Raw genomic sequence first — 26847 nt, forward strand, 5'->3', positions numbered from 1 at the left:
TTTATAAATTTCTGTCTCGAAATCCAAAAAAGGGACGTATAAAAATATATATTAAATGTTATTTGGGGTTCATATAAATTGATTAAATTTCCCTAAATGACCTATAAGGAAAGCATTGGATTTTTTAGGTAGTAGGTTTATATTTATTTTTATACTAATTAGCAATAATATAAATCAAAGGGATAAGAAACGAATGAAGTGAAATATTTACAACAATCTAATGAAAAGTAGATACAGAATGCTTAAACATTGCAGACGGTGTGTATAAAGTATAGAATCCGGTTTGAACGATTTTGTGTTTATTTCCTCTTACATCTAAATATATGAATGATTATTTGAGATTTGGAGAACGTCTCTTTTCAAATATTTTATAGATTTGTCATTTAATCGAAGAGGGATTTAACGCAATAAAAACAAAATAAGTTCGTTCGAAATCCCTGTTCGTTCGAAATCACAACTGGATTGAAGTTTCCCATATTGAACTTAAATCAACATACACGAAATTTCTTAGTAAAACTATTGGGATTTATATAATTATTTAATAAAGGCTTCCGGAGGTATTTTTCCCTCCTTATGTAATTTGTCGAAAACAAAAGCTGCATGATTATAGTCCCAATTGGTTTCTTCCAAACATCTGAAATATATCGATTACATTGATTAATATGTATGGACAAATGGAATAGCCGTAGAATCTATGCCGAAACTAACATTATCGTTCGATCAAAAGGCTTAGAACAGTTAAATATTGGTTATATATTCGGATGTCTACTGAACGAAATCGATCGTTACGACATAGATCAACAGAAGACTAATGCTCAAAAACTTACTTTCTACTCCATTCCAAATTCATGTTGCTTTGAGCGGTCATTGCCTGAACCATTTGCATTTTCGTTGCATCGTCGGGTTGTGTTGGTATCGAAGCGGTTGGCATCAATGCGGCAGCTGATGTCTATAAAATATTTTTGGAATAAGCATAATTATATTGGGGAAAATGCGCTAAAGGTACAATTGGGATTGTTTAATGTTGCAAGTGTTTTTCATACAGGGTAAATCAACTGGTTGCATAAGTGATCTTGATGCTGACATTGGTCGCACTTGCGACTGGTGCGTTGTTAATAATATTGCTATAAATGTTAATAAGACTGACTATGTGTACATTTTTATGGTTCTCGCGGTACTTTGTCTCCGTTTGCGTATTCGATACATTTTGATTACTATCACAAATTTCTACCGGAAGTCCATCGCTTACACCAAAAAGAACATTTTTCCCTGTAAAAACTTGCAGGAGGTAGCACACAATTATCAAATCCAATGTGCCATATATTGCACATAAAAGTGTATTAGAAAATATCAATGTTTCGTTTTAATTGGTTTAAAACCGCTCAATTAATGATATTTTCGTGAATGTGTACATTTTTGCTAATTTTACCTAAGAGAGTTAAACCCGACAGTAAGAATGTCTTGCAAGTTTATACTGAATAACTTTTATTGGAAAATTACACAAACAAACCTATTGTTTTCCAATTTTCGTAAATGTACCATTAACAATCTGCAGATTTGTTTTTTTTTTCTCCTGTTTGGGATATGAGATCGATTCTTATTTAAGTTTTACTAGTCAGCTCATGTATGTTCTAGAGGCGTCTTTACAGTCTCAACGTTATTTTGCCTGAAACAGTCAGATTTAGGCTGGCCCATGCACTGCTTGTGCCAAACTTACTTTATGGTCTAGAAGTTTACACGGGCATTAACCATATTAATTTACGTAAACTCAATTATTGCTTTCGCAGCATCTTGAGATTTGTATGTGTCAACGTTCTTGAACTCTAGCAGAAACTATCATGTTCTTATTGAGCATTTCTCCCATGTAGTGCTTGAACTTTCTTTCTCAGTGCGTGTGGCAAGGTTATGGAATTTGCTGCCTCACAATCTAAAACAATTCTCAGCTAGTACTTCTTCAGCGTACATTTGACATTCTTTGTTGGGCTCCGATACTGACAATTTATTTCCTACTGTTTTTTTACAAATATTATTTCAAATGTACTTTTTATTCAAAGATTGTGCGCTAGGATAGGTTAAGAGTTAGTTTTAAGCAATTGGCTTTGAATTGTATTAAATCTATCAACATATAGTCCATTGAGGCGTTGGTTGGTTAAATGAATAAATAAAATGGGACTTACCGATGGTTGTTGCATTTGTAAACGATTTTGTAGACTACCAGCAGCTGTTGATGGCAAAGTGGCGGCAGTACCAGCTGCTTGTACAGACGGTGGTTTTAGGAATGTACGTGCTTGTGAGCCAGTAGCACTTGTAACAAATATCATTTCATTGCGAATACAAAAACCACCGCCTGCGGGTACAATAACATATTGTCTTTGGAAATAACGAACTTCTCCATTCGTGGATGAGTTCGATTCGAATTCTTTAAAGAGTCCGGCAACAGTGAAAGAAATTAGCTTTGGCTGAAATATTAGAAACCGTAAACCGAGCAGTAATTTGGTTTAAGTACTTTTTTAAGCGTTCTTTTATTACTTACCGTAAACAGAGTTAAATCCACAGTAAAAGATTGAGGATCATGCTGAGTTTTTGGCCACTCTGCCAAGGTTGAGACCACGGGCAAACGGCCAACTTTCAATTGTCTTAGTCTGGATGTATCCTCATTATTTACAAGGCGACGGAAGTTACGGTTATATTTCCAAAAGGCATGTAACCTAAAGAAAAATAATATTCCCTCTAGTATTAAGAAGATTTTTGACTAAGTGTCTTTAATGAGGTCTAGTTTTATGAACAGAACATAGTAATGCAATGTTTGCTTCTATTCAAGAAAGCTAACGTAAAATTGTTAAAATTAAAATTTATATATACTAGGAATGAATTAAAATGTACCTTCCAGCCTGGCTAGCGGGTGGCACCGATATTGACATCATTGCTTGTTCATGATAAGCATCCAAAAGGGGTTGGCGATTATCCGAATCAAATATCATGAAATATTGCTCCAAAAATTGTCGAATAATATCCGCGCCTGAAGCATCACATAAAAATGACGCTTGTGGTTTAGGCATAGCTGAAGAATCGTTTACATCGAAAAGAATTTGAGGTTCCAAATCTTCGCCATCCTAAATACAAAAAAAAAATTCTATCTGTAGTTTATGAAAAACTTCCGGTTGAAGATAAAAAACAATATTTGTTACCGACTTACCAATTTCAATAATTTTGGGAATTTACGTCGTACTTCACTGCGAATTAAAGATATGAATATGCGTAAAAGTTGAGCGATGTTAATGTTATGTATATAGATTAAAAAGTGTGGAAATCAATTTGGAGAAAACCGATATGCATATCTTATGTCTCAAAGTTGACTTATACTTATATTTGTAGTATAAAAAAGAGATGTTGGTGGCTAAATACGTTTTGTTGATCAAGATATTATGACTAAATTGTCAAATGTACCTCTTGTTAAAAATGGAAAATGTACAGAATACAGACGAAATTAAAAATGTATTTACAACTTTTTATTCTCAATGGTAAAAGAACATTTTTCAAATATCGTTAAGAAAATATTCGAAAACATATTATTTCTTTGTTTTGTGGAAGCTGTTTTATGGTGACATATATGCAACTGTTATAATTTTCAAGCTCAACTAAAATATCCAGCTGAATACAACATTTTGTGTTTACATTTTGAATTGTTGTTGTTTTTTTTTTAGTTTTCGAAAAGTTGTTGAAAAAGCTAATAAATGTGGTCTTATACCGGTACTAATCTCCTTCGGTATATTGCTTCAATATAACAATTATGGAAGAAAGAGATTTTAGTTATGATTGTAGTTTTTGAATTTTCTTTATTTTTTATGATAATAAAACAGTTTTGTGGTTCCCTTTTGCTTTGAATTAAAATTTATTTTGCTTTAACTCAAACCATATTTGTGATTTCTTTAGTATTGAATATTCATTTATGTGATCTGGTGGGTTGTATTATTTTTTATATTATTTTTAGATTTATCATTTATTTTTATTTTATATAGTTGTTGCCCCATTACAACAATGTTTTTGTGGTGTTTTCATTTTATAAATACCCGCAAATTTGAGGGATTACAACACCATTTTTATTTATAAAAGATCATTGAATATTTATCAGTTTTGTTAACTTTTTTTGGGGTGATTATAGTATTGTTGAGCCACTCATTAAAAGGAATAATGTCTCTTTACGATTCTGGCAAATGTGCAGTGTTGTTACACCCTCTAACAAAATATCAAGGGTTTTATTAACATCTTCCAACACACAAAATGCTTTGTTAAGGACATTCCTTTTGTATACATTCAAAGAATGCTTCAAGTGGCTTCAAAATCAATAGAATTGTGTTTGCTTATACATTTTATGAATTACAAAATATTTATAAAAATAAATATTGTAATGTGATTTTATGGCATACATAGAGGAATCACAAATGGGAGTGCATTACTAAGTGTAATATAGAATTTAAGGAAAACCTTTCCAGATTATTATCATAACTTATTCTTTTTTTTCTTATTCTTTTTTATTTTTCTTTTTTTACCTTAATTTTACTTTCATTTCTCTCCAAAATCTCTTTAAACCATCCTTTGAGGGCAATCATATTCTCAACCCTCTTCAAAATGAACTACGAACATTTAAATGCTTTCTAAACAATCGATAATTAGAACAGTTGTATATTTGTTTTCAAATTATGTTGTATAATTCGACCTTCCAATTGAAAACATTTCACAATCATTTTGGTAGTTTTTATAAGATATTCCGATATTGCTCAATCGCAAAATATTGGTGTACAATTTCGAATTATAAACATTGTTCACAATTTCTTGTCTTTAATTCAGATAACCATTTTTAATTTTGTTCTGAGTATCTGTAACCTCTAAAATTTATATAAACAATTATATTAATAATTAAAATACGATGGTAGTAACAGAAGAAGTGGGGAAGAGCAGAGTTGAAGTTGGTTTCCATATCAAATTAATCCGTTTTAAATATTAAAAAGTTTGAAAAAATAGAAAATGCGACTGCCGAACTGCTAGGTTAGTGATCACTGTGAAAAGTGTTATAAAAAAATTATATTATGCCTGTTCGCGTACATAAAAACTGTCACAAATAATTACTGAAGTCGTTCGTATACAATTATGATTTGCATATTGGTTGTTGTGCTAGTTTTTACTGGGAAAGTAGGCGAACAAACCTACTGTTGATATATACTATGAAACATTGGAACTCAGCGCAATTGAATCTTGTCAACTATTTCATTTAACCAGACTATGTGTGTATATGAACAAATAATTAACAAATTATAACGGAATCTTCATCTTTATTTATGTCCTGAAACTTCAACTCGCTTTACATAGGGTGTAGGCTTTTTACCTGCTATAAGATGACAAGAAAAAATATTTTTATTTCGTAGGAAATAATCTTAAAAGTAAGCATGTTTTGTATTAATACGTTCTCATTATAGCGGTCTTCAACAAACCATACAGACAGTTAATTTGGCGTTTCACACCTAACTGCGCAAAGTATACTGATGAGAGCGTAACACGCCGGTGAATTGTATGGGACCCAGTTATGTCCACACACTCACTCACAACGCAATAAACCGGCAAAAGATCAAAATACCATTCATTATAAGCATAGACAAAAGAAATCATTAAAACAACATTTACAAAAATATTAGATTTTGATACCTGACATAGAGTGCATGATCTTTGTAGCGTTGGCGCAATGGATTATTTTTCAACACTAAATCTATAATAGGCACATTGCGCAAGACCAATAAATGAGCCAAAGAGGGAATCTGCACGTAATCCGAAATTTAGTTTCATTTTAAATAGCTAAACGTGTCAAGAATACTTACATTATTTCCGCCCAAATATAAAATTTTCAAGTGTGGAAGCCTTGTTTCAATGCTCTTAAAACTTTCCATAGAATTTAAGTTGTTGTCATTAAGATTCAAAGCCTCCAAATCGGGTATATTCTTTTGAATAATGTCCAAGGCAGCCGACATGACTGGTGTGCGAAACAGACCCACAAAAGTTTGACGAAAATCGGGATCAGCATGAAATTTTGTTAAATCCAAAGCCTTGGTATGAGCATTGTATCTCTTTGCCATGGCCAGTTTCATTTTTTCTTTGAATTCTTCGTCAACTGAGACAATGGGGCAGCTGTCTCTAACACGTATGAATAGGCGATAGCCATCGGACATTTGCACACTACGCTCAAGTTGCAGGAGACGTAAGGCAATGGCAAAATCGTCAACAAAGAAAATCACGCAGTTCTTCTCAGTTCGCCAGTAGAGCGGTATGAAAATTTCTGGAGAAATACTGTTGAGTAAGGCTCGTATAAGGTCATCCTTGGAATAGCGTTGTCCAGCTTGTATCTACAAATAAAAGGAACACTCTCCGTATTACTTTTTTTCTTATATATATGAAATTTTGTTAAAATAAAAGAATTTAATATTATACGTTTAAATAATAGCCATTAAAGAACACACGTTTCATGGAGCCACCGTGGTACAATGGATTACATGCCATATGTTCAATCTCAGTTTCTCGGCTATTAAAGGGAGGTCCCATGTCATAAAGCTAAACATGGAATCGAAGAAATTTTCACCACTTTGGTATCACAATGGTGTAAATACACAAAAAGGGCCATATTACTCTCATAAAACTTATCGAAGCTAGAATGTACTTCCAATGCTGTTGTTGTGCAACTCGAAAGGATAGAGATTTGGTACCAAGCTTGAGTAACGGGTGCAGTCAATAAAACCAAAGACAATAAACTTGAGGAAGATAGGAAATTGGCTTGCGTCATACCAAATGTTGCATTTACCATGTTAGTTCCATACATGTTCGTAATTCTTTTATTTGTTTTTCGTTTTTATTTTTTAAATGAAAAACCTAATTTTCCTAATGAAATAATGTTAAATTTTAGGCAACAACAAAAAAACTATATTTTCCCGTTTAAGGAAATTTATTTCGTGCACTTAATTTATTTTTATTTGCATTTTAATGCTATGACAATACTTGTCGTATACGCGTTTGGTTCGAGTATGAAACTAACACGGTAAATGGTTTGATCTCCTCAGTAGCCAATTTCCTATCTTCCTCAAGTTTATTGTTTTTGAATAAAACTGCCAATACTGTTGAAAAAATACTTGTGAATGTGCTTATTTGCTATTGTCAAGTAAAGTTTTATAAGTATCTAATAAAATTTATAATTGAGTCCCCACCATATTTTGATAGATATACAAAAAATAAGAACAATTTCATGCTTTAAACTATAATTTCTTTACATTAAGATTGCTAAGGTAAAAAAAATAAATACCCAACATTTTTTTGTTCATTTTGAAATTTGTGTTAATTCCTTGTGAACGTATTTTGATGGAATCTTTGCACTAACTAAAATCTCGCATTATTTTAAAATGAGTTGAAGTCATATCCCAAAGTGTAAATTTACCCCGTCAATGACAAACGCTTGTTAAAGTGACCGGTACCTTCCACAACCTTTGACAAGAACTGCGACAGACCCATTCGCGCAAGTGGCTAGTCCTGTAGCGGAATGGCTATATTTCCCGTAGGGTTATGTTATATGTAATAAATTAGTTCTAGCTAAGAATGTGGATAAGTAGACAATCCAATGAGAAGCACGTAAAAATTTGCTTAGAGTTTGTGATTCAATTTATACATAAAGTGACTCTGACAAATTGAGAGATAATTTGTTAATAAATATTTCGGATGATAAATAACAACAACATTTTACATGCCTTGTGGATAAGTCATCCCCTGGTGTTATCAATTCATTTTGGGGACAAGTACACGATACACGATTTGCACGGTGAAAGGGAAAATACGACTTTGAAAGACCGTTAATGAAAAACGAACGTAGCCTAGGCTAAATGATAACAATATTTATTATAAAAATAAAAAATGACTTATATTAAATGTATATATACATATTCCACTTGCTCCAAAATGTCTTACTCATTTTTGTGTTTGCAAGTAATGGCGGTGTTATTCAGATAAAATATTTGTGAGTTATAGTAGGAATATACATTCACAACGCACACATTATTACTAGTATTATTATTTTTGCCAATTTATTTATTGTTGTAGGTGAGCTATTGCTGTTGTTGTTATTGGCATACATATGGACGCGAGTCGAAGGCACCGTCTCAAAAAGTACAATGAAGTTTACTTGAGGGGTTTCTCCAAAATACAAATTCTGAGTGTTCAGTGTGCCTGAAGTGCTTTGATAAGTGAACAGCAAGATTTGCAACAAGGGAAGGAAAGAGCACAGTATAAATAATTCTAGTTTTCATAAAATTAAACTGAAAGTGAGAAGTGTAATTAAGTACCAATAATGGGTTGTTGTGGTTCAAAGGATATGGATAAGAAGAAATCGTGGAGTCCTTCAGAAACAAATAACGATGTAGGTGCTCAATAAACAAATCATTTTTGATCAAAAATGTACAAACAATATGAAACTGCGATTTGTGTTAAAGAAGTGGAATTGGAGAGTTTACAACAGTTTTAAATTATTTTTTTTAGTATTTATAGTATTTATATATATATATATATATATATATATATATATATATATATATATATATATATATATATATATATATATATATATATATATATATATATATATATATATATATATATATATATCACATCTTAACTCTTATACTACGCTGGGGTCATTTGACGACCCATATCGTATTTTTCAACACCGCATATCTTACTGTTCGAATATAACTAACAATTTCTATCACTCAGTGCATTAATTGGTAACATATGCTGAATTCATGCTGAGTTGTAAGAACTTTTAATTATAATCCACAAGTAAGAAATTCGGTGATGAAAAATGCGACCTAATACCCAACGCAATATAAGGGTTAAGCTAAAACTAAATACTTAAACATTTAGATATATAAAGGAAGCGATACATAAGAATTTCCTTATTAACTATATATCAGACGAATTTTGCTCATGGTCCACTCATCAGCGTAAATTTTACCATATTCAGAATCTTCATTGTTATGTTGGAAGCGCTAAATGGCAAAAATATTATTGAGTTTGAAAGTTTCTTTCGTTTGTAAAAGACTACATTGATTCCCGAAAATTGTTATTTTCAAATCCTTGCCATGAGAATTCATTCAAATTTTAAAAATGTTTTTACATTTGTCTTGTCAGAACTCCACGACAGCATAATATGAAATTACTTTCCTTTTGGAATAAAAAAAAAACAACATGAATTTTTGAAATACGAAAAGAGAGCTTTCGTATGAGATAGGGAAGAGGGCATAAATCAATTATCTATCTGCACAACCGAATATCTCTAAGCAAAAACTGATTTTGTACTCTACTGGAAGCGCTAAATGGCAAAAATATTATTGAGTTTGAAAGTTTCTTTCGTTTGTAAAAGACTACATTGATTCCCGAAAATTGTTATTTTCAAATCCTTGCCATGAGAATTCATTCAAATTTTAAAAATGTTTTTACATTTTTCTTGCATAATGACAGCATAATATGAAATTACTTTCCTTTTGGAATAAAAAAACAACATGAATTTTTGAAATACGAAAGAGAGCTGTCGTATGAGATAGGGAAAAGGGTATAAATCTTAGGTTTGAAAATTTAACGTATCAAACCATAATAAAACTTTTTTCAGCATTCTTGCTCACTGAACAATACATGCCCAAGAGGTCCAAATTTACCTGTGTTGTCAGAAATCTCAACTAGTTGATGGCGTCACTAATTTAATTTATGATCTTGGTAAAATATATTTATATATTTTTTCTCGAGTATCCTGTAAAATTGGAAGCAAAAAAATCGAGCAGACACACAAAACAAAAAATTTGGGAATAATTTTCAATAAGCATTTCACATGGAACTATCAAATAATTGCTGCCACAGGAAAAAGGTTTGTTATGGTACGAACTTTATATCAAACGCAGCAACTTACACCCCTTAATATTTGTATCCTATTGGCCAAGTCGTACCTAATCTCAGTGTTGTTGTATGGCAGTGAACTTTTTGCTAAAACTGTAGTTCACAGTAAAAATCCTATCGACTCCGCATATAAAGCCATAATCAGATATATTTACGGTCTTAAACGATTCTAAAGTTGTTCACCCTTCCGCAAGAGTTTGCACGCAGTTGATATTGGTGATTATATGAATACTAAAGCACTCATCATAATGCATAAACTAATATGAACAAAATCTCCTGGTTACCTTCATATAAAATTACAATTCGGAAGATCAAGTATACTTATCGTTGCATACTTATCGTTGCAACTATTGCTCTCTGAATGGCACTACTCCTTTTTGGAACTCTCTTCCTCCCGTTATTCAACACATCGACAACGCAGATAACTTCAAAAAAGCATTATTTAATCATTTGGGTACTTAATTTTTGTTTTTGTTTTATCATACATGTTTGCTATCTTGCTGTAATAAGTATTCATTTTAAATTTTAATCGAATTGTTGTGAGGCAATGAAACTAAATTGAAATTTAGAAAAAGCTATAACATTGCCTTCTAATATACTGCATTATCATATTTTTTCAGAGTACTACATCGACAATTGTGGCTCAACCTATTGATACGGGTACATTTACGAAAACTCTTACGCCATCTACGACAAATCCTCCCGTGTTTATAACAGAGGTTATTGTGGAAGAAGGACAGCGAGAATCATGATCAGAATGTTGTGTATCAAGATAATAAATAAAATCCTATTATACCATATCAACATGTAAAATGTATATTGTCTTCCGAAAATTATACAAATATTGTGCATTTTTTTATTATAAAATAGCGAGAAAGTCATATTAAATCAAATCTCAAGAAGAAGGACAGCGAAAATCATGATCAGAATGTTGTGTATCAAGATAATTAATAAAATCCTATTATACCATATCAGCATGTAAAATGTATATTGTCTTCGGAAAATTATACAAATATTGTGCATTTTTTATTATAAAATAGCGAGAAAGTCATATAAAATCAAATCTCAAATCAACTTTTTATGTCGTTCAATAAATATGGACATATTTTACTACGCCTTTCCTTATTTTATAGAACTAAAGAGATAAAGTTTTGCCGGATTTAATAGGGAGGAAATCAACAACCATTTATCTAAAAAACAGAAAGCAAATTGTATTGGGTGTATGACTAAGGGTTGTTAGTTTCCTTATCAATTTTAGGTGTTGTACCATAGTAAACATTGAATCACTATTTGTAATATTTGTTTTAATTTGGATTAGTTATATTTGTCAAATATAGCAAAGCAAAACTTATAGAATACGGTTTACGAAGCGACTATTACTTCCGATTATTTCTATTTCACATTTACTGTCACATTACGATACACTCAAAGAAAATTATAAGTAAATGAAGAAAAATGTGTGACAACGCCGCATCATGATTATTAACAATCCCGTATGTACACCGAAAAAAAGTGAACTGTTTTATAGGAAGAATGAACTACCTCGCACGAAAATTGAACTACATTTTACTCCACATTTTGAGATTTCCACAAAGCGTTGTTAAAACCAGGAAATCTTAATGCCCTGTTGTACTTTTTAACTGCAGTTCACGAAATTACATCATCTCATAGAATAAGAAATTAACTAAAAGTAAAGAAGAAAATCATTGGCGCCAAATCATGACCATTTTAACCATTCTTACTATTTTTGGGAATCGCACGAAAATCTTCTTTTGCCTTAGTTCATATTGAACTTATGTGTACGGTCATTGAACTTTATACTCACGTTTAGTTCACAAAATTTTTGAGACATACTTAAAAAAAGTAAGATTTCATTAAGCTGTGGAAAATTTTGATAAAAATAATACAATTTTACTACAAGCAAATAAACTTTTTCCAATAAAAATAAGTTGAATTTAGCGTTAGTTTAACTACGGAAATTTTTTTCTGTGTACGTATAAGTTGATAAATGTAAATTGTAAAAGGCTCGGTGTTAAAAACTATTACAAAATAAATGGTGTTTGTCATTTTTATATCGGATTTCAACATAAACTCATTGGGAAAGAAAAAAATACCATAAAATTAAATGAAAAAATTTGTGGCTTTGAAAACTTTGCAATCACAACCCAACAAAAAATTGTAAATTTGGAACCACTAAAATTATAGTTCTATACTTCACAAAATTTTCCTAGGCACTTCTTTTGATAACTTCGTTACTCTTTTTTATAAACCTAACCATAAAGTAGTTAAGAATGGAGTTCCTATTCTTTTTCGTACAATGTTTAATTTTTCGATGTCTAGTCGTAATACGCAGATAGTAATAGCCAGAATTTTTAACTCTAAGTTCGAGAAGTCATTTTTGGTACGTGTTGCTCGTATATGGAATCAGTTACCTGTGGATCTTAGGATATTTTCACATACCAACAACACGTTTCGTTTAAAGGCTTATAGTTACTTTTTGCAAGGTTGATGGCATCTACTTAGGGAGAAAGATGTGTTGCTAATCTGTACGAACTATTAATAATATGTATCTTACTGTTCGAGGTAATTATGATGGGCAACTAAAGAAAAATCAAAAGACTATAAAATATAATATAATATTTAGTTTTATATTTTTATCCTTATATATAAGTTAGATTTTGGGCTATGTTCACCATGTAATACATTTATTGGCCTTGTAGGCTTACGTGTTACTAATTAATGAATAAATGAATAAATAAATAAATAAAATTTTCAGTGCAGAATTCAACGATTTTATACATATATAGAGCAAGAATGTGTTCGTTTAAAGAGAGCAATGTACTCAAAAGTTTTTTGTTTCCATCGCTAACAAAACTATGTAAATAATGGTTAGCGTAGCTGAATTGCACTAGAGTAAGTAGGTGCTTCAACTGTAGCTTACAAGGTAGCTCTCCCGTTATTATCAACGTATGTTCTTGCCAACCAATTCTTTTCTAATTTATAAATCCTGCAGACAAATTCAATTATGAGTTAATTTGTGAAAAATAAAAGTGCAACAAGACAAGAATAAATTTAGAAAAAGACTTATACCAACCCTTATATGTTTTTTATATTTTTCCGTCCAAACATTCTCGTGTGCTTTTTTTTTTTTGAAAAAACAAAAAAAAATCTGATTAAAATTCATGTTTTCTATTTTAGCAATCATTGACTTCTTCCCCCTTTTCAATAGATTCTTTGCTTGTTTAGAATATTTCTTTGAGTGTAATTTATCGAATGACAAGTTTTTGTTTAGTGGTTTTTAGAGTGACTTTGATAAATTTATACTCAGACTCTGAAAGATGCTGCAAACTATGCTTTATTTACAGAATCGGAATTTAACATGTGCCATTATTTATGACTACATCTAATATGAAAGCCGAACCAATTTCTTTTCCCTCAACAAAGAGACTAATAACGGATCACAAGTGCTCTCAGTTTGCATCAAACATTTGACGAACGCGATACTGACTTGATCCAGAGGAAAAGCAAAAAAAGAAAATGATTTTACTAAAGCTGATAATATGTGGACTACTAATAGTACGTTTGCATTGTTATCCGGTCATACAGAATACACACATAAGTGAAGAGGGTCATAAGGATGTAACTGAATCTGAAAGGTCTATTGAGCAGGACTCGCTAACTACAAATATTGCAAGAATTATTAAGCCTTCCGAGATACGGGAACCAAGCACTTTACAGGAAATAATAAACTTTGTGGGACGTGACAAATTAAACAACATCGCAATAAGCAATGCAGAGCAGAGGGATGATAATAGCAAAGAGACTCTGACTTACACGGAGCTACTAAAGCATTTGGCACTATGGCAATTGGCTCAGGAACAACATTTCTATGAAATGCAAACAGAAAGCTCAAGTTCAAATATAAAAATGGGAACAGCCAACACAAACTCTTTGGATAATTAGGAATAATTGCTATATTATATTTAGTGTATTTTAAATGACATTTATTTGCGATCTGTTTGTCAAAAAAAAAAAAAACATAAAAAGCTTTTGAATTGATAAGAATTTATATTTTTTGTTGTTGGACAAGGCAGATTTAGTAAGGTAGTTTTAGTATTACAAAAACAAAAATGTCAGTCGCCATATTGAAACTTTGATTGTCAGTCAAATTGAATTAAACATTTTGTTCAACAATTGGGAAAATCGAAATCTGGAAATGTACCGATGTATGCTTCGAAACATGAGGGAATGTGTTACGGTTCGCAAGAATAATTGAAGTAATTCTTACCATCAATTATGAGGACAATTTATTTCGATACTTTTCTGTCATAAATTTAAAGCAAATTGAAAATTTCACAATTTTTGATATAAAATAATTTTATTTTGAATTTTTATTTTTATTGGTCAATTAAACATTGCCGTAGCTAGCAACATTTTCGTAAGGGGTAAAAGCTACAATGTGTGCTCATTGTGAAGATACCTCAAAAAGAGAGAAAAAAAAACAAGTATATAAAGCAGTAAGTTCGGCCGGGCCGAATCTTAAATACCCACCACCATGAATCAAATGTTATAGTTTCCTGTGAAAATTTCAGGGGGATTTGGTGACAAGCAGATCAGTTCAACCAGTACACTTCCGAAAGATAAATTCAAAGATTTTGAAGACTAGATCAGATTCTGGATTTATAAGAATCATATTTGTTTAAGTTTTAGAGGAATCATAAACATCGTGTGCAAGTGTGCAAGAAAATGAAATGAAAATGAAATAACGCCTCTAACATCTGTAGATTTTTACCCCCATTATTTAAATGATTACCAGAAGTAAAATCTGGAAACTATAATTCAGTTTCAAGCAATTTTCATTATCAGTGCACATGGACCGATATTCACCATTTTCGGCACACCTCTTTATGTTCCTAAAATACTTCTAGATTTAAAATTTCATGCAAATTTGATAAAAACTATGGTTTCTAAAAGCCCAAGAAGTAAAATCGGGAGATCGGTCTATTTGAGAGATAAACCAAAACATGGACCAATACACGCCATTTTCGGCTCTCATATTTAAGGTCCTAAATTATCTGTAGATTTCTCATTTCAGGCAAATTGGATAAAAAGTACGGATTCTAGAAGCCTAAAAAATAAAATCATTTCTTGCACACCTATTTGTATTCCTAAAAATCTCCAGATTTTCGATTTCAGACAAAGTGGACAACAATTACGGTTTCTAGAAGCTCACCTTTTTATGGTCCTAAAATACCTCTAGATTTCCAGTCTATATGGGGGCTATATAAAAACATGGTCCGATACTCATCATTTTCAACACACCTCTTTAGGGTTTTAAAATACCTCTAGATTTCTAATTTCAGGCAAATTGGATAAAAACTACAGATTTTAGACGCCCAAGAAGTAAAAACTGGAGATCGGTCTATATGGGGGCTATACCAAAACATGGACCGATACTCACCATTTTCGGTACATATCTTTATGGTTCTAAAATACCTCTAGATTTCCAATTTCAGTCAAATTGGATAAAAACTACGGATTCTATAAGCCCAAGACCCCAAATCGGGAGATCGGTCTATATGAGGGATATACCAAAACCTGGACCGATACTCACCATTTTTAGCACAACTCTTTATGGTCCTAAAAAACCTCTAGATTTCAAATTTCAACCAAATTGGATAATAAATATGGATTCTAGAAGCCCAAGAAGTAAAATCGGGAAATCGGTCTATTTGGGGCTATACCTAAACATCAACCGGTGCTAAAATGCCTCTAGATTTGGCGAATTGGATAGAAACTATCGATTCTAGAAGCCCTAGAAATATAATCGGGGGGCTATACCAAAACATTGACCGATACTCACCATAAGGAACTATAAGGAAGAAACTCAACGATTGTGACAGTGGATTTTTTTCACAGATTGTTTTATCATTAACCACTTAACCAGATTTGCATAAATTAATCTGTCAGATAGGTTATAGTATTTTGTATAATATATTTGTGGCATTTTGAGAGTGATGCACCATTATATGACAACAGTTTCATTTTATTTAGTTGCTCAATTTTGATACTCTGACTACAAGTATTCCCAATTGATAAATGTAAACAATTAAGGATTTAAGCTTTTTAAACATAACAAAAAAAAATCCGTCAATGAGCAAACCTAGAAAAATGGTTCGAGACAGTAGTATATAGTTATAAACTTTATACTTTATGTAGCATAGTAATTTATACTTAGAATACATATTTGTCAATACACTCAAAGAAATGTGTTGTAGGCACAACAGAAGTGAAAAGGGATCTTTACTATGCATGTATTTAGAGGCGTAATCTATATTAGATTTACTTTTTATTTCGTTCTCATTTAACAAAAATCAATGATTACAAAAATGAATCGTTTTTATTTTATTTCTTAAAATAAATTTGTTCCTATTCTTTTATATACAGTTTTATTTATTTACAGGTTGGATTACTTTATATTATTTTGCACTGTTTGAATGGATCCATTTATGTGTTGGTCTTGTTCTTCGGGTATAACATCCATGCTACCTTTGCAATTTGTGGATTTTGAAATGTCCTCTTTGCTCCCTCCACTTGATTCCTCTGTTGTCTCACCGTCATTTAATTCGGTCGAATTTGTATAGGTTTTCGTTAAGTTACTACTTGGTTCCTCCTCTACAAAACTGGGAGTCCGCGAAGAATTGCCACCAATTTCGGAACTTGCTGTGACTACTACCAAAGGCATTTGTTTTTGCCTTATGCGTTTGGCGATTGGTGGCACAAAGAGTTCATGTTTGATTAAAATTCTAGAATGATCGGTATATATATTATCATTCGTGTCCCATTTTAATTTGTCGTAGATCCAGGAAAATAGAATACCACCCAAAAATGCTATGATAAAACCACAAACAGCATACCACATGTACGACACACGATAGAGGTAGAAGAAATGTGACTCTTCCTGCAGGTCTTTAATATCATTGCTTGTGGAGGAAAATATATCGCTAACATGACTGGTAAGTGTAAAGGATATAGGACATCCATCTGTTTCCAATGGTAAACTTGGTATAGGTGGTTTAGGTTTACCAAAACCAATCCAAAACGAAAAGGCAAAACTTAGTGTTAAGGCAGTTAGGGCGCCTTTTTGATTTGCCATTTGTATGTACATACCTAGAGTAAACAGACCCAATAAGGGACCTCCAATAATGCCGAAAATCGAGAGAGCTGCTTGCAAAAGTCCACCCATTGAACCAGCCAAGAACGCCAATCCTAAGCATACAACCCCAAATACTACAGACAGCAATTTAGAATAGAATGTAGTTTTGGCGTCACTAAGTTCCATACGTTTATTGTAAGCGAATAGGGGTTTTATGTAGTCCTCCATAGTTACAGCTGCTAATGAAGAAATAGCTGAGGATATGGTAGATAGACTGGCAGAAAATATACCGGACACAAACAATCCTGATATGCCGGGAATATGACCCATCGTGTCCACCACAAACAAAGGCATTAGTTGGTCACGGGAAGTGATTCTACCCTCTAATAGTGGATCGCACGTCTTGTAGTAGTAATAAATACACAGCCCGGAAAAACATGTCGTGAAACTGAGTAGCATGAGTATAGGCAAACTCCACCAAAGCGCGTTTGCGGAATCCTTGAGACTGCGTACTGATAGTAAACGCTGCACTTGGGTTTGATTGACCCCATAAATGGCCAAATATGTAGCCATACCACCAATAATTTGGGTGAACACTGTATGTCTTGTAGTCGGATCTACGCTGAAATTTAAAAATTCCAAACGGCCTCCTTCTTGGGCGGTTGTCCATATAGGACCCAAGCCACCCGCTTTGATACCAGCGCATATTATAATCGAAAATACTGAGGCGAACATCAATAACGATTGGAAAATATCGGTGACCAAAACAGCTTTCATGCCACCCAAGGTGGCATAGAATGTGCACACCACACCAACAATGATGATGGAAAAAACTATGTTTAAACCAGTGACCGCTTCCAATGCCAATGCTGGGGCATACAAAGCAATACCCATATATAGAATCATTTGCGCAGAAAAGGCCAACGATGCATAGAGTCTGGTGGCATAACCAAAGCGTAACTGCAGATACTCGTAAACACTTGCTGTTTTTAGACGATAGAAAACAGGCAATATCAAGTAGGCAGCTGCTGGCGTTGCTATAACATATGAAATATTTATCAATACAAACTGTGTACCATATTGATAGTTTTCAGCTGATACACCTAACAATGTAATGGCGGACATGAAGCTAGCCATTAAGCTGAAAGCGACTGGAAGAATGGGCATTGAACGGTCAGCTAGAAGATACTCTCGTGTCGTCTTTTGTTTACCACCCGTTAGACGATAGTAAACACCAATGGCGGCAGATATGGCCAGTACTATGGCCAGGATAGTATAGTCCCATGCTCCCAATTGTGCCATTTTGCAGTGTTGTTGTATCTCGGGCTCGTGGACGATTTCTCGATTTTTTGTTTTTCAATTAATAGTTGGAATTTCAGCGTTTAAAACATGATTGCTACAATAAATATAAGGGAGAATAGTTTGTTGTGTTTTTCGAAAGCCCTTTTCCCCATACAATGTTTCGTTACATATGACTGATAGGATAAAGTGTTTATTTTGGATTTCTTTAATATACGCCACATTCAATTTAAGAGCAGAACCACAAAGTAATGCATCAGCTGGACATTTGACAATCAATGCACGTGCGATTTGATTGGAGTGTCAACATTACAATGCAATATGAGAGAATATTTTCATTCATTTTTATTTTTATATTTGAAATAAAATGAGAGCTTTATCAACCATATGATATCCGACATCCCGAAAAGATGTCGCGACTCGTGCAGAAAAAATTCATGTGGTATAAATCAACATTTATTTGAAGTAGATTGCATTCTTCCGAAATTTGTTGAGCAATGTCTTTCGCGTACACTTGTAAGTTTATGAACTTGAAAGTTGTACCCAATTATTTCGTGATAAGATTAGAACCGGCATTGATTTGTCGAAAAAGGCCTTCGAAAAACAGTTTTGGTACTCGAACAAGAAGTCTTCGTGTAGCAATGGCATTTATAATAAGCGATGGTGTTAAATGAAACACCTTGATATAATGTGACAAAATTCCATTTTTATTTGAAAAGAACCCATTTAATTTCGTTTGAAACGGGACAATATAATGAAAAAATTAATAATGTTTTTCATGCAAATTTCCTTGTGTGTAATTTTGTGCGAGAATCTTGTGTTTCATTAAAAAGTTTACCAAAAAAATCAGCAGTTATTTCGATTTTGTGGGAAAATGTGTCCTTTGTGCTTTAGTTAAGAATAAACGTGAAATACGCCGGATGAACATATTGTTCTTGGGTTTCTTCTAATTGATTTCGTATTGCACAATTAAAAATGAAATAATTCAATTTTTAACAAGACTATTCTAGTGTCTGGAACGAAAAGTTAAAGTTTGTACTATTCATTTTGAACGGCACAATTTCTTTAAACACTTAACACCGGCGTCTACATTGTATCGAAAATCTCGAAAAAGTCAGAGAACTTTGACATTTTTAGTATAATTTTTTGTACTTTTTCCATATGATTTTAAAATAAACTCCGTTTTTCATTTGGTTTATATAGCACAGTTCATATTTTTGTATTTTCTGTTTTGAACGTTTCTCCAGAATTTATTCTGTTGTTTCCATAGGTACAGTTACGCAAAACGCGCGCCTAAAATTTTGTAATTTCATTGTTCTGTTTCATTATTGAATTTAATTTTCAGATCACTCAATACAATGTTTAGCGATATGAAAATAAATTTCTTGTTTGAATATATCAATAATTCAATTTCAATTCACAAAAATCTCAAGAGGTCTCCACCTTGTTAGTTAAACGTTTATTAAATGAATGAATGAAAAGGTCCGATAGAGAATGTCATTAGTTTAACACTACACTCAAACACTTATATCATTAGAATAAATGGCCAGTTGAAAGTGGAGAATATCAAGTACCTAATCTATTGGTTATACAATTGTTAAATACACGATCAGTTCAACGAACATTTTATGGACAAATAAAATTTGTTGTAAAATTCCAAGTAGCTACCGTTATTTTAGTTTTTTAGTTTACCTATGCTACCATTACAAAATTTAATTCAAATATTCACTTTTAAAACTAGCACCTTCTTATTTTTGGCCCAAATGAATATCGAGTTGTTGCTTAGTCTAGGTATAACAGATAAATGCACCACACCTTCCGCCATGGCACAATTATCATTTCTTAACATTGTGCTGGCGTTGAGATAAACAATTTTATGGCATGATTAAACTCTAGTGGATGCGTAACCTATAGGATGTTCTTATAATGAACACCTATTGAAATTATAGAAAATAACATTAAATTCGAATTGTAGGCGCCCTAGGTTTTAAATATTTCTTCTGGTTTTCTATTTTACGTCAATGATAGAGTTCTTCATGTTAGTTCACTAAAACAGTTGTATCGACTTTTCTCATATTTGAAGATACAGAAGCCTTCAGCAATACAAAACCTTTACTTTTTTATATGCTACTATGTCACAAATAACTTTGTAAGTTGTTACCAATGATATGATAGTCTTAATTTGCAGCTCATATTGTACTAATATCAAGAGAAAGCTAAGTCTGCAAGATTAATAGACAACGCTGAGCAAATATAAACATGGAAATAATGTAAATACGTAGAAAAATTAATTGCAAAGAAAATTAATTAATTGAGCAGAATGTAATTGAGCAAACGACATACAAAATTCCAATAGAATACAGAGAATTTTAAATTTTCATTCTAAAGAAATGAAAAAGTGGTTAGGAGCATTAATCGATTATCGGCTTTTGAGACGAAAAATTTATTGATACAAATCATAATCTTTTAAAGGAATTTACGATCATTTGTACTCTAACGTGAAAAGCGTTCAGCTTCACATTTGGCGCATTGTATAATCATAAACCGACAATGTTGCAAAATATAATTTTTATTATACTCAACATACCCACCTTCTTTCGTTTGTACATACTAATTTTTCTTTGAATTATTGTTTATACCCTTTTTCTTTTTATATCAACCTTATCTATAGAGTACAATTTTAGATTATTGCACTTTAATTATATTTGCATCTGTTTAATGTAGCGATATTATTTGCTTGTGGTTTATAAAAGGTAAATTATATTATTACCGAAATAGTCTGTTCCGAAACTAACATAGAAAAGATTATGTGGTTATAAAGTTAGTCAGGTTTTTATTAAGTTGTTATATACTCGTATATTCACTCGATATTCGTTAACAAATATGTTTAGATAGGTGAGGACAATAATAATTATAAAGCCCACAGAATCTTATCAATGACAGCAAGGTTTTTGAGAAAATCACCAATCATTTCTTCTAGAGTGTACAATGGTATGGGACGCTCATTATCAGATTTATCTGGCTGTGTTCTTTGCGACATCTTCATGATTGTCGGCAATTGTAATCGAATGATGATTAGCGCCTGGTCCATGAAGAGGAACTTCGTGACTTAAGAACATAATTATTTATTTTTTTGCAATATTTACGATCATAATAAATAATGCAAATACAAATCAAAAGAAAATTAGGCGCTAACAACAAAGGGTTTTGTCTTCATAGAATTAGTTAAATTCAACTAAATAAGAAGAAAAATGTTACAATATTTTAGGAGTGTAAGTATATCACGGATATTAGTAGTCTCTAATTTGTGGCTTTTCAGGAAGGCAAATTTCTCCAAAGAGATATATTTGGGCTGCTTCAATTGTGCTTAAGTTGTATATTGCGACAAGATCGGGGGGAACGTTGACGCGATTTGACGTGTTTTGAATTCGATTCAGAATCATCCGTTGAGTCGATCTAGTCCTGGCTGTCCGTCTGTGTGGTCATATCTCTGTTCGTATATCGTTGTTATATATTTGCATTGTTGTTTATACGACAGAGGTAGCAATTTTTATCCGATTTTCGTGAAATTTAGCTTACAGTATTCGTTTGTTTCGACAAAGATGAACGCTATTAAATTTTGGAAAACAAAAACAGATGACATTTTGTGTCGCCAAATTTGAATACAGCACTATTATCGACATTTATTAAACGATTTGATTGAAATTTATCGTATATTAAAGGGTGATTCTTTTGAGGTTAGGATTTTCATGCATTAGTATTTGACAGATCCCGTGGGATTTCAGACATGGTGTCAAAGAGAAAGATGCTCAGTATGCTTTGACATTTCATCATGAATAGACTTACTAACGAGCCACAACGTCGAATTTTCAGTGAATGGGCCCTAGAAAAGTTGGCAGAAAATCCGCTTTTTTATCGACAAATTTTGTTCAGCGATGAGGCTCATTTCTGGTTGAATGGCTACGTAAATAAGCAAAATTGCCGCATTTGGAGTGAAGAGCAACCAGAAGCCGTTCAAGAACTGCCCATGCATCCCGAAAAATGCACTGTTTGGTGTGGTTTGTACGCTGGTGGAATCATTGGACCGTATTTTTTCAAAGATGCTGTTGGACGCAACGTTACGGTGAATGGCGATCGCTATCGTTCGATGCTAACAAACTTTTTGTTGCCAAAAATGGAAGAACTGAACTTGGTTGACATGTGGTTTCAACAAGATGGCGCTACATGCCACACAGCTCGCGATTCTATGGCCATTTTGAGGGAAAACTTCGGAGAACAATTCATCTCAAGAAATGGACCGGTAAGTTGGCCACCAAGATCATGCGATTTGACGCCTTTAGACTATTTTTTGTGGGGCTACGTCAAGTCTAAAGTCTACAGAAATAAGCCAGCAACTATTCCAGCTTTGGAAGACAACATTTCCGAAGAAATTCGGGCTATTCCGGCCGAAATGCTCGAAAAAGTTGCCCAAAATTGGACTTTCCGAATGGACCACCTAAGACGCAGCCGCGGTCAACATTTAAATGAAATTATCTTCAAAAAGTAAATGTCATGGACCAATCTAACGTTTCAAATAAAGAACCGATGAGATTTTGCAAATTTTATGCGTTTTTTTTTTTAAAAAGTTATCAAGCTCTTAACAAATCACCCTTTACTTCCATATTCTTGCTTTATTTATTCTTCTTTGTTCGTGTTATTTGTTGTTTTATGCAAAAAGAGTTGCCAACTATCATAATCAATTAATTTTTTAATGTCATACGACACAGGTCACTATCATAATCAATTAATTTTTTAATGGTGTTTTTTTGTGGTCGCCGTCGGATTTTTCTTATATATAAATTGTATATTGCGACAAGATCGGGGGGATTGTTGACCCCATTTTACATGTTTTGAGGGGTTTAGTGGCATTTGTGAGAAAAATTGCGAGTTCGTACATCGTCCATGTCGATAATAATGCAATAAATTCATACGTGTTCAGGGTATAATAAAATTGATTTGTACGACATGGTGAATAGCAAAACTAGTTGTCCTCGAGTTCAAGTTTAATATGAATGATCGATTCAGAATCATCCGTTGAGTCGATCTAGCCCTGGCAGCCCGTCCGTGTGGTCATATCTCTGTCCGTATGTCGTTGTTATCTACTTGCATTGTTGTTATCTCTTAACTCTTCAGTGATTGATCAAGATGTGTCCATGGTACTAAAAGCTAAAAGATCTCCTAAGTTACCATCAACTATCCACCAGTGCCTACACCATAATACTATTGATTTCAAGGATAAGCTGCCAAAGTACACGTGTAAATTTCCAAATTGGTTGCTCAATGATGACTGCTGCAACTTATCTCTGTCCTTTCGCTGTAAAAACAACACACCAACACAGCCATACATTCAGCTTTATAATGAAATTGTTGAACAATTTCCTAATTGTGACCATTTATACACCGATGCCTAAGGATGACCTAAATACTGCATATGCCGTCGTTAACAAATCTGGTGATATTCTATCGATAAAAAATATTTCAAACTATGCTTCAATTTTTTGCGCCGAAGCAGCAGGTATTATTCAGGTATTAAATATAGCTGTAAAATCCAGGAACAAATCCTTAATATTCTCCGACAGTTTATCCGTCCTAAAAGCTGTTTGTAACTTATGCAACACCAGCTGGTACACGGTCAATAATATAAGGGATATGTTAACTAAACACAATAAGAAAATTAAACTCGTGTGGATACCAGGTCATATTGGTATTAGTGGTAACACATATGCTGACTCTGCGGCTAAATATGCCTGCTCGGCGCCCCTTCTTAAAGATCCTTTATTGGAAAAAACCGACCTGATGAAAGCTATTATTATATTATAACCTCTTTTCGAAAACATATTCACAATATCTATAAAAACTACAAACATAAACATTATAACCAAATTAACACTGATTGCACCCAACCATTATACCCAACAAACATTGATAAAAAAAGATTCGTGTATTCTCCCGGCTGCGTATGGGACATACTATTGGAACCCACCAACATCTATTGAATAATAACTCCAACACTTGTGAGAAATGCAGCGCCGTGTTGTCCGTGGACCATATTCTGAGAACCTGTCCCCACTTAAATAATCTAAGAAATTTTATCCTCAAAAATAAGGTCATAGAGATGCTTAAAGTCCCCAGAATTGAAAACATTAACGCAATCTATAACTTCATATCAAAATCCAATACACCTATCCAATACACCTATAACTTCATATCAAAATCCAATACACCTATTTAAATATGCCTATAATGTACAAATGATTAGCTGATGGCCTCAGTTGTCAATGCTTTTTATATATTTATACAAAATTATATTTACTATAAATTTAGTATCAACTATAAATAAATAAATAAATTTTGGAAAAAATCAGATGACATTTTGTGTTGCCAATTATGCATGCAAAAAGACAGTATTATCGGCACATGTTATTCGAATTTATTGAAATTTTGCGCATATTTATTACTCATTCTTGCTTTATTTCTTCTTCTTTGTTCGTGTTATTTGTTGTTTTGTGCAAAAAGTGTTGTCATCTATCATAATTATATGAAAAAAGGTAATTTGTTAATGTGTTTTTTGTCGTCGCCGTCGGTTTTTTTATATATATTGTATATTGCGACAAGATCTTCAGAAAAATCTACAAATTTTATAAAAAAAAAATAGAACTGCATTTTCGTGCTGTTTGGAATTTTCTTATATAGACAGTAATTGTTTGAATTGATATAGTACCGAATTGTATCAATGTGATTGGGAACCATCATTATTAATAGAGTCCTACCAATATCTAAATTCGGGGGTTTCAAAACTGAGGTGCATCGGGTTTTTTGGGCTAGAAGAGTGTGACATTTTTATAATGCACATTCAAGAGGGTAAATTTTTTACTAACGCATGATATATGTGTGATAGGAACACACTCACATTCAGAAGGATATAAAGCTACTTGTTAGTCAGGATTAAGCATTTTATTCCACATGATTGAAATCTACGAAAATCTTCAGAAAAATCTACAATTTAATAAAAAAAAATTAGAACTGCATTTTCGTGCTCTTTGGAATTTTCTTATATAGACAGTAATTGTTTGAATTTATATAGTACCGAATGGTATCAATGTGACTGCAAACCAACATTCTTAATGGAGTCCTACCTTTATCGTGCGTAAATCCTGAGTATTTTCGAACCATGAATGAGTAAGGGCATGTTCACATTAGGCAAATATTTGACCAAAATGAGCATCAACCTTTTTTCAGGAACACTTTCGAAATATCTGGATGCCGTTTTTGGAAGACTCCTATTGTGATGTATTATATCTATTTATGTATTATATCTATTTTCGTGAGCGTGTAATTTATGACACTTTATTCAAGCAGAATCGCTAAGTGATTTTATTTTTTACTGCCATTAACGCACATCCAAAAAGAGTTGACCTCTGGAGTAAATGCCTCTACTCTACGAGTCATCTTTCTTATAGCCTATAGTATTTAATCTTGTGTTGCTGAGTCCAAAAGGTGTAGAGCTGCACCACAAAATATTATCGTGGTCCCAAGTGACATTGAATATATGGAATTAAGCTAACCAATAGATATAAAAGAAAATATTCGGCAGATTCGGCTTTCTGAACATTAAATTGAATTAAAATATAGGCTACTAACGGCTTGCAACTTTTGACATACATATATACACAATCTTTAAGAAAATAAACATTGCACTTACCGTAACTTGATACCATCCAAATTGACTAGGAGATAATTTACGGCCCCTACCAAATTTGCCTTTAGGTATGGGTGAACCTTTGCGTCGTGAGCCTTGAGAACGCTCCTCATACTACAAAAGGAATGATCTTGTTTTTCTTTTCAATTTAAAAACAATATAAGAATTGTACCTACATTCAATGTTGTCACCAAACCATCCATATCTTCATCATCTTCCAAGCGGGTACGTAGAGCTAGTTCACTGACTCGACTTTTTATACCCCCTTTATTTTGCAAAGCTGAAGGCTTGAAACTCACTCTTCTCGTGGTATTGCGTTCCTTTTTACGACCTTCATTGCTACGATCGTCATGTTCTATTGTAAAAATATGTCAATATTATAAAAAAAAAAAACAGGCAGCGAAAAAACATTAAATTTCGCAACAAAGAAATTGTCAACCCACCATTTTGGTAGTCATTCAGGGCTGAAAAACGTGAGCCACTGACACCACTAGCTGCATTATTATTATAATTTGAACGCGGTCGTGGTTTAGGCATACTTATTAAAATTTTTGAATAAATTGTTCTGGTGTTTTATACTTCTTTTCCAAGTACACGCGTTGAATCAATAGGTAAATGAAAAATTTGGTCCGTAGTGTTATATTAAAGCGCGTGAATGTGTGTGTTGTTGTTGTTTTGGTAT

General features: G+C 32.8%; 3 protein-coding genes across 12 annotated transcripts; 1 reads left to right on the forward strand and 2 right to left on the reverse strand.

Annotated features, from left to right (window-relative positions):
- Nucleotides 1–120: 120 nt before the first annotated feature.
- Nucleotides 121–26847, reverse strand: sbr (nuclear RNA export factor small bristles). Of its 2 annotated transcripts, XM_075298561.1 has the most exons (11): nt 26609–26847; nt 26342–26520; nt 26169–26279; nt 5871–6392; nt 5701–5810; nt 3197–3233; nt 2884–3113; nt 2534–2708; nt 2178–2459; nt 828–949; nt 121–634 (listed from the first exon to the last, which is right to left on the reverse strand). In XM_075298561.1, the coding sequence occupies exons 1-11, from the start codon at nt 26700–26702 to the stop codon at nt 535–537; spliced, it is 1962 nt and encodes a 653-aa protein (XP_075154676.1). In that variant the 5' UTR covers nt 26703–26847; the 3' UTR covers nt 121–534. The 2 variants fall into 2 exon arrangements, with proteins under 2 accessions (XP_075154676.1, XP_075154677.1); XM_075298562.1 differs by lacking the exons at nt 26169–26279; nt 26342–26520; nt 26609–26847 and adding an exon at nt 6845–6877.
- LOC142228205 (uncharacterized) lies at nt 7977–14037 on the forward strand. Of its 4 annotated transcripts, XR_012720096.1 has the most exons (4): nt 8710–10426; nt 10593–10732; nt 10988–11465; nt 13338–14037. XR_012720096.1 is itself a non-coding variant. In XM_075298569.1 (3 exons), exons 2-3 carry the CDS (start codon nt 8375–8377, stop codon nt 10722–10724), a joined length of 201 nt encoding a protein of 66 aa, XP_075154684.1. In that variant the 5' UTR covers nt 7977–8044; nt 8128–8374; the 3' UTR covers nt 10725–10985. The 4 variants fall into 4 exon arrangements, 3 of the variants coding, with proteins under 3 accessions (XP_075154684.1, XP_075154683.1, XP_075154682.1); XM_075298569.1 differs by lacking the exons at nt 8710–10426; nt 10988–11465; nt 13338–14037 and adding exons at nt 7977–8044; nt 8128–8443 and having other exon boundaries at nt 10593–10985; XM_075298568.1 differs by lacking the exon at nt 13338–14037 and having other exon boundaries at nt 10988–12741.
- LOC142228200 (putative sodium-dependent multivitamin transporter) lies at nt 16354–20238 on the reverse strand. 6 transcript variants are annotated; one of them, XM_075298558.1, is made up of 2 exons: nt 20172–20238; nt 16354–18524 (listed from the first exon to the last, which is right to left on the reverse strand). In XM_075298558.1, exon 2 carries the CDS (start codon nt 18428–18430, stop codon nt 16442–16444), a length of 1989 nt encoding a protein of 662 aa, XP_075154673.1. In that variant the 5' UTR covers nt 18431–18524; nt 20172–20238; the 3' UTR covers nt 16354–16441. The 6 variants fall into 6 exon arrangements, with proteins under 6 accessions (XP_075154673.1, XP_075154671.1, XP_075154675.1 ...); XM_075298556.1 differs by having other exon boundaries at nt 20120–20235; XM_075298560.1 differs by having other exon boundaries at nt 20157–20175.

The sequence above is a fragment of the Haematobia irritans genome, chromosome 3 (assembly GCF_050003625.1).
Source record: "Haematobia irritans isolate KBUSLIRL chromosome 3, ASM5000362v1, whole genome shotgun sequence".
Lineage (NCBI taxonomy): Eukaryota > Metazoa > Arthropoda > Insecta > Diptera > Muscidae > Haematobia > Haematobia irritans.